Here is an 8,854-nt window from a genome sequence, read left to right as displayed (position 1 = left end):
GTCGGCTCTTCTTTTCTGTTGCCTTCCGCTGGTGCCTCTGCCTGCTGCTGCTGCTACAGCCACAATACATGCTTTGATGTCTTTGTTTATTGAAGTTTGAATTTTAATATCAGCTCCAACAAACTCTTTTGAAATCATGTGTTAAAATTAAATCACTTTGGTCTGAGGGAGATTTAGTTTGGAATTCTGAAGTGAAACCTCTTTACTTTTGACCATCATAGCATATCTATCTGTCCATCCATCCATCCACCCATCCATCCATCCATCCATCCATCCATCTATCTATCGATTCATTTTTTTAATTTAACCTTAAATATTCCCTCTCTCCTCTGCAGGAACCTTCAGAGGAGTGTGTAAGAAGATCGACCACTTTCCAGAAGATGCTGATTATGAAGCAGACGCTGCAGAATACCTCCTCCGTAAGTCATAATCAGATCAGATCAGCCCCGGGGTCTGCAGCCTCAAAAACACGACACACTCACTCTACCTTCAAATTGCACACCTGATCTCACATTAGGAGGGACGGTGGAGTGATGTAAATTTGCTGTTAGCAAGCAAGCTAATAAATATTTACAGCCGTGCTCCGTCTGTAATCTTCTTATAATCCTGGTCATTCTGGCTAAGAGCCCATCCAAACACGTGATGTGGCTCAGCCTCAGGCTGCGGACCCTTCACTTACATTTTCTGGGAACGTCAGTATGTAAAAGCAGCACAGCATTGTATTAATGTCTCTCTACGGTGTTAATTAAACATGAGCGTTTATCTGATTCCACCTAAAGAATTCAGCATTTTTAAAACATCCCTGATAAGAACGGAGGTTTTTATCCCACGGGCCGAGAACAGAACGCCAACACGAGTGTCTTTGCTCGTCTGATGAATGCACTTGTCATTTTCTCACCTTCATACTTTTAAGCGTTGAGAGGATTGTCAGCACATTGTTATCTCCAGGCAGCACGCAGGGATTGTGGTTTGGACTTAGAAAAACATGCCAGGGTTTGAGGTTGAGGACACTTAAAGTTACACAAGATAACATGGCAGGTGCAAAATGAAGGCACTCATGCTTTCACTCTCTTACCAAGGCATGTTATTTCGTCTGTCTGCCTGCCCTTGGAATAGTAATTCAGTTTGTGGCGAACAAAGGAAAAAAATATAGTGCACAAAACACACTTATTGGAGCAAACTGGGGGAAAATCCAATTTCTTTTTGACACCTTGACCGTCCTCTGTCCGTCAACGCTTGCTATTTCAATCTTTCAAATCCTGATACGTCATCGGTCCAACATACGACAGCTGCTCTCTTCCTCAATGCCTGATTTTTTTAGGCCTCGTCTGCAGCTTTAAAGACAAAACGGAGGTGGTTTGGGAAACTTTAAGGAAGGAAGGGACAAAGTGGGAAGAAGGCAGGAGGTCGACTGGGAGGACGGCTGAAGGGAAGAGCAGAAAAGGAGGACGATGTAACGTTTTGCTTCAGTTAAATGTCAAACGTCACGTTTATCTTTTACAAAGAAGAACCAGGATGACTGCTGTTGCGATGGAAACGTAATATATCAACAGACAAAAAACTTCAATGCAAATCTTTCTTTATTTTTTTTTTTCAAGATACGTCAAACATCCTGTAGGACAAACATAAAATGACACACTGCTGCAAAGATAACAAAAAAAGGAGGTTCAATCAGAAACCTTCAAAGACGCTGCAGATGGACAGCACAGAGCAGCAGGAAATGCCGCCTGTGCCTCTTTGTCATTGCTCCACTGAACACAAAACAACATCCCCGGAGGCAGCCAGTCAGATCGCAGGCCTCAGAGCTGCCCAGCCAATGGAGAGTGAAAACCCAGTGACCGGCATTTCATACAGCTCTCGGGGACAAAAGGGGAGGGGTTCTGTATGTCCAACCAATGGACAAATGCCAACGGTTACAGCAACCGTCGCTACATGCTGTCTTTGTTTTAATCAAATATATTAAAATAAGAAGGTTGAGGATTAAAGGGACTATATATGTACTGCATATATAGTGTATATATATATATGTATATATATATGGCATATATTTCTTGGTTTTCTTTGCCTGGTTTCAATACGGCGCCTCTGAACACTTTAACATGCTCTAGATTCAGACTCACTCGAGCATGTATCGGTACACAGTAGTCATGTGTGTACGGAACAGTACTGTGTGTGTGTGTGTGTGTGTCCACACTGTGAGTGACACATTTTTCATTATGGTCGTCCTGTCCTCCAGTACATTTGAAAAGACACACTTACGGTGACGCTGAAGAACCGACACTGATCTGATCTTTACGGGAGTTTCACGCTCGTGTTGTGTTTGTCAAAATACCTCACGTCATCTTCTCTCTGCCGCGTTTGACCAGGTCCTTCAACGACGAAGGTTCTTCGTCACAAACAAAGCATTTTGAACATTTATAACAGACACAGACCCAAACTCATCGTGGGAACCTTACAATATTTTACTTTTTCAAACAAATTGTTTCACCAAACCCCAAAAATACAAATGTAAAAACTGAGTCATTCCCAGTGCTGCGGTGAATCAGAGAAAATCACACAGAAACCTGTGTTCAATCAAACTTTTCCTGCTTGTGTCCTGATGCAACCCTTGAATAGAGGAAGGAGATATTTTTGTACCGTGTTGTGTTCGAGGGCTGTCAGTTAAACCAGGAGTCAAACTGTCTGTCAAACCAAATCATTTGATTTTTTCGGGATCCTCTACTTCAACCCAAAGAATATAAAAATAGTTTTTACTCTGGAGTCTGTGAGGCTCAGTCTTCACTCAACATATTTGTTGTTTGTTTTTTCTGATATTCCTTTTTTTAACGTGTGTCCACAGGTGCAGTGCGAGCCTCCAGTATCTTCCCCATCATGAGCGTGGGCCTGTTGTTCCTGGGAGGCCTGTGTGTAGCTGCCAGTGAGTTTTACCGGAGTCGACACAACGTCATCCTCAGCGCTGGAATTTTCTTTGTTTCCGCAGGTGAGAGTGTCTCTTTTCATTTGTCTGTTTGTGCAAATTTAGGGCTTATTTTCAGGTCTCAACAGAGTGGAACTGCAGTAAAAGTACGCTCCTCAGATAAACTTTAACAAGCCCAAACTAAACTGGCTTCACATTTATAGGAGGATAAAACGAAAGTTATTTAGAGGAAGAAGAAAGAGAGAGAGAGGAGCACGAGGAGGATATGATGCAACAACAGTTTGGGCGAAAACACGTGATGATTCAGAATTTAGTTACACTGAGTAAATAAAACAGAAGTTTGATGACAGGACTTTAACTGGAAGAAGGAGAAACTGAATCAGACTCCATGGTTTGACCAAAAAAGAGAGAGAGCCGCTGGTCTGATTTACAACCAAAATCACCCGTACTGTACCTTTAAGAAGCCGCGTGACGATCAGGTCGGTTACAGCGTCTCAGGGAGCAAATGTTTGTGTGAGTTTTTCGGTGACAGGCAGCACTTCAAATATTTGTTGAAGCAGCCTGTAAGGCGTCTAAAACACACAGAGGAGCCTGTTCAGTTTCACTGAGTGAATACAAGAGCTGATTAATCAATCAGCCAGAATACCACAGTGTGCACCGATGCACTGTGGGTGTGTGAGTATGCAAACACGCCAGCACATGCACATTCACACACACACACACAATCCATCACATGTATGCTGACACTTACTGTCTCTCATAAACACACACTTATGCTCTATAGCTCCTGACATACAAAGGGCTATAATTGCTGTTCAGTGGGATGTGCAGGGTCCCATTAGGATTTGTTGTAAATTTATGAAGCCAAATTGGTAATTATTTACCACAACAGTGTAGGGCTGATTCTGGTTAATTACAGCCGGCTAATTGTCCCTATTCTGTGCGTTCCTCCACGCTGCGTGAACACTGCGTTGTGGACTAATGATATAGAATGGCAGAGCGCAGCTGCGTACGGAGACTCTCTTCAGTGTTTCCTTCAAACTTCCCTCTCTTTCTTTCGCTTCCCATTCCGCTGCTGTCATTATCTGCCACATCAGTCGCCTTCAGACGTGCCACAGAGTTCAGACGATGTCGGAAAGTTTTCGCCTTCATTTCTCTACAAATTAGAGCTTAAAACCTGCAAGAGGTGTTTCCATCAGAGAATTCCTTCTTTGGAGAATTCTGGAGGGAACGTCGTACACACCAGGTCACAACCTGCTTCTTTGGCTCGACCCAAATCGAGTTTATTATTAATACATTTTTTTAAATTGCTTAATCCTTTGGAGGGTTGTGGGGTTGGAAAACACAGCACACAAAAATCTGACAGAACTACTGCAGATCAAAACATGTTTCAAACTTCATTAGTTTAAACGTTAAACGGTTGATGATTTGGTTGCTCTGATTTCAGGACCGATCATTTGCAAGTATTAAAAAAAATCGTGTTTTAGTTTTTAATTTCCTTTTGAAGTTAAGAAGAACTTTTCGCTTTACCCTCATTTTCTTATTGATTTGAGAAAAGAACACAAACGGCGTCTCCTGGGTAATGAAGAGAAGCGCTCATAATGTTTCTTTTTTTTTTTGTTTTTCCCCAGGCCTCAGTAACATCATTGGAATTATAGTTTACATCTCGGCCAACTCGGGCGACCCAGGTCAGAGCGACAGTAAAAAGTCCTACTCCTACGGCTGGTCTTTCTACTTTGGCGCCCTCTCCTTCATCATGGCAGAAATGGTGGGCGTGCTCGCCGTCCACATGTTCATCGAGAAACATCGCAAGCAGCGGGCCAAGTCCCGCACCGAGCTCATCAAGAAGTCCACCTTCAGCCGCATCCCGTCCTACCGCTACCGCTTCCGGCGCCGCTCCAGCGTTCGATCTTCTGAGGCCCCCAGCCGTGACACGTCACCGCTGGGGAAAGGCGGCTACACGGGGCCCGCCGCTTCCGAGTTGCCCATGTACACGCTGAACCCCCGCGAAGCGGGCAACGCCGGCACCAAAGCAGGCGGCGGGATGGGCGGCCTGCTCAACTCAGAGAGGGATTTCCTCCAGAGCAGCACGCTCACTAAAGACTACAGCAAGGACCCCAACCGCAGGACCACGCCCGTGTGAGAGGTGCTGGGGTCTCATATCACCCAATCAGAAGAGGAGGGAGGGGCCACACAGGGTTACTACAGGGTGGGAAACGGGGGGGTTTGATAAACTTCAACTGTGAACTTGAATTAGCCTTTGAACTGTGAATCCTGAGCCTGGTAGCAGAATCAGTGTGTGGCGTTTTTAAAGGAGAAGTTGTTCCCAGCTCCACTTCACCACATATCACTCTAGTCGTACGTGTAACTCCTAAAACGTGTGAAGCCACATTTGATTTACGTCCGTGACTTTGAACCTTCAGACGTTGACTCCTCTGGCCCGGTTTTTAAAGAGGAAGAACTTTTACCCCAGCATAATGGAAGTGGGTTTTCTGTGCGGGGCAACTTCTCCTTAGCTGAAAATAATGTGAACTAAAGCGAGCAGCAGAGTTTGGTCAGCGCAGGGGGTCCGGCTGAAAGCACTGAGCGCTGCCTCTGTGATTACCATACCGTTAAAAAGTGAGCGTCCCAACGCCTCAGGTCAGAGATGAGTTTGTTTTCAGTTGAGGTGAATGGCAGCAGGAGCGGAGGACGCCGTTTGTCCGTGTTATTGTAGCACATTTGTATCACTAGGCATTTGATTTCTATACATACTGTATATATACTCTCTTTACATCAGTCGGTCGTACTCGTGACTGAACTGAGGCCGAGCTAATCTCCTTCCTGACGACATACACCCCGTCTCTTTGCCTCATTAAGGAAGAAAAAAAAAGAATATAAAGACATCAGATGAGCTAAAGTTAAGGGGGAAACAAATTAGGTATGATTCAACAAAACTGTTTTTTCCCACAGTAATGTTGGGTCATTAGTGCTTCCTTTTACTTTTGGTTTCAGCTTCTCCAGTCTTCTCCCGATTTTTTTTTTTCTATTCACCCGAGGCTCAAAGAAACGATCGAACATCTTTCCATCTTATCTTTCCACCTTCATTTATCAACTCCCACCTTCTATGTTTTTCCCTGAACGACTCCACATCTCCCCTCACCTCCCCTTCTCCTCCGAGGCTCTGGATCTGGGGCCTGTCTTCCATCGGTGTCACGCACGGACTAGTTCTGTGGAGGTTCTGGTTTTTAACATACAGTACAATAGAGAGTCAAACCACTGACCTGTGAAAATGCTTTAAGCTCTAGCAAAAAAAAAAAAGAAAGAAGATATTGAACCAATCACATATAGGTCTTGCCCACTACCTCTTGGTCCATATCAACCAGAAATGCATTTAATTTTATTTGAAATACTTGCCTCATCCAGATTTTCCTAAATATCCAGCTGTAAAAATAAACACTGCAAACAATTCCCCCAACAGTCCAACAGTATAACAAGGCTCCGTTCCACACAGAAGGAGCGACTGAAAATGAAAAAATGCAGCAAATCAACTTGGGGAAAGAGAAATCGAATGACATTATGGAAGGATCCGTCGCCCATTTATTCAACTGTCACTCACAGCCTGCCCTCCTGTTTATTCCCCTCGTATGTGCACACACACACACACACATTCAGCTTGAACACACATCTCCAGAGGCTGTTACTTGCAGACTGTCATGCCCTATCACATTTCAAACATCTGTGCAGCAACACTTCCATACATTTCCATGTGTCTCTCTGTAAAGATCTACATTCTGCATGGATGAGATAAAAGCATCACTAATCACACCGCTCCCTCCAAGAGTAAAAAAAAAAACAACAACACACTGCTAGGTCGTTTGGACGCTGCTAAATTACCGTTAAAGGTACACTTTGTAGGATTTGGTGACATCTAGCGGTGACTGAGTATTTCTCATATCACAAACCCCTGTGCCAGCCTGCAGGTGGCGTCACATGGTTGTGTTTAGTAATCACACCCCACAGGTGTTACGTTTGTCTTCAGCGAGCTAAAGTCAAAAACGTATCGATCCAACATGGCCGCCACTGTAGGGGAGAAAATGGGCTGCGTGTACTTTTAGTGTACAGTCGTGAAAAATATCAGTATTTTTTTATATATATACACTTAAAATCTTCCGATAGAAATTAATTTAACCAATTTTTTTTTACAATGCAGCTTCAACATATCTTTTTCATGAGGCAGCGTAAGAATAAGAAACGATAGCGAACTCAGCCCCATGTGGACGTTTTATGAACTGAAGCAACACAAAAGCCTACACAAGTCAGACTAATGCGCTCATATAATTAAGAAAAAACTATAAAGTGTGGCAGTGAATTGAAATTCTAAAATTACTGTCACTGTGACTTTTTTGTATATATTGTATCTGTGCTGTTCTGTCTCTAGAATAATTGAAATAATTTTTGCTGCATTTTTTTTTAAAGATTTTTTTCTCCACCTGCCATAACGATGATCATTTAAAATGTATATGTAGCTATCGTTTGCACTATTATTTGTCACTTCTGCACAGGTAATCTACGGCTACCTCCAATATCTGATACGCTGCGCGGCAACTTTGCAGCCGCGCGACAGATTGTGTTCAGTTTAGAACTTAATTCCTTGCTTATGCCTGCCATCAACATGCGCACGTACTGTGAAAGAAGACGAAAGAAGGAGGCAAAATAGCCATAAAACAAAGGAGACAAGAATGTAGAAGAAAGTGAAGCTGCTGCAGAGACAGAAGCCAAGATTAGATGCTATAAAAGTTAAGTGAAAACAGTTAAAAAAAAAAAAAAAAGATTTTTTTTGGGGTTTTCTTTGGTACCTCTTTAAGCCTCCTTTGCGCCGTTTCGTATCAAGTGAACACGACACACCACCGGTGTGATGTCACGGCACCACAACTCGGACAGTTATTACCCTGATAACAAAAAGATGCTTTCAGCCTCCGTCGTACTGTTTTATTTATGACTCTACACTTTTATCTCCCGTCTTTTAGTGCCATCCAGGCAGCTGAACGGGACAAATGTGCATCAACGTGGACTTTCGCTCTCGCTGTCCTCCACATGTAAATATTAATTTTGCAGGCTAACTACAACATCAGCAGTTGTCATGGACTGTGAAAGGGGAAAAAATGCTTTTCTCCAAGCAAGGGCTTTTAATTTTTTAAAGGACAGGCATGCACACAAGGGCTTTCTATGCTCAGCACTGCAGCGATGACGTTATAAGGATGTTATTTGAGAGTGAAACTGGCAAAGTAGATCTACACGGAGACAGGTTTTTTCTCTCTCTCTCAAACGGCTGAACAGTTGGAAAGCAGCGAAACCCTGCAAAAGGGAAGTGAGGTAGATAAGAGTCAACAATTCTACTCTGCTCATAAGGCCAATTTAGCTATAGGTTAGCTTTTAGCTGTTTTAGCTAACCGTAGTTTATATGTGTGACCGTCCAAATACTTAGACATCATTATTGCCTTACGCAGAGGTAGGATAACGTTTCAATCAATTGATTTTAGTTAGCTCAAGGATTAATTCTATATATATATATACCAACAAAATATAACTTATCTTACTTGATGCCAAATATTGCTCACAATGCTTCCTGCGTGTCATGGTCTTCGGATTAGCTGTAGATGGTAGGTTTGCTGCTCTAAAATGCGTAGGATTCCCAGCAGCTCACTGACTCAGCAGTAGTTATGTTTTGTAGCTCAGCACATTAAACCCCCCATCCTGCTCCCCCTTACAACCCCCCACCACCCCCCCAGAACCTGAGGGTCTGTCAGGGGGTCAAAGTTCAGAACTGCCATCCATGAGCCATGTCAGCATTGACCTTTTCAAACCATGCATGCCATTTTGCATCTGCGTACAGTGCGTACTTTCACTGTAACTCCCGTCTCCAAAGTCTCAAATGGCACCCAGATCTCTATGCTC

The 8,854-nt window shown here is 43.4% G+C and overlaps 1 protein-coding gene across 1 annotated transcript in view; it reads left to right on the top strand.

The window, feature by feature from the left end:
- The window catches only part of cacng3b (calcium channel, voltage-dependent, gamma subunit 3b), a 22,676-nt gene extending 14,969 nt beyond the window's left edge, over positions 1-7,707 (top strand). The window contains exons 3-5 of the mRNA XM_008330124.3: positions 336-419; positions 2,840-2,980; positions 4,549-7,707. Coding sequence (XP_008328346.1) covers positions 336-419; positions 2,840-2,980; positions 4,549-5,060 — 737 coding nt within the window. The 3' untranslated portion in view covers positions 5,061-7,707. The remainder of the gene's footprint in view (positions 1-335; positions 420-2,839; positions 2,981-4,548) is intronic.
- Positions 7,708-8,854: the final 1,147 nt, after the last annotated feature.

The sequence above is a fragment of the Cynoglossus semilaevis genome, chromosome 17, assembly GCF_000523025.1.
Source record: "Cynoglossus semilaevis isolate Cse_v1.0 chromosome 17, Cse_v1.0, whole genome shotgun sequence".
Taxonomy (NCBI): Eukaryota; Metazoa; Chordata; class Actinopteri; order Pleuronectiformes; family Cynoglossidae; genus Cynoglossus; species Cynoglossus semilaevis.
This window is presented reverse-complemented; position numbering and strand designations above follow the sequence as displayed.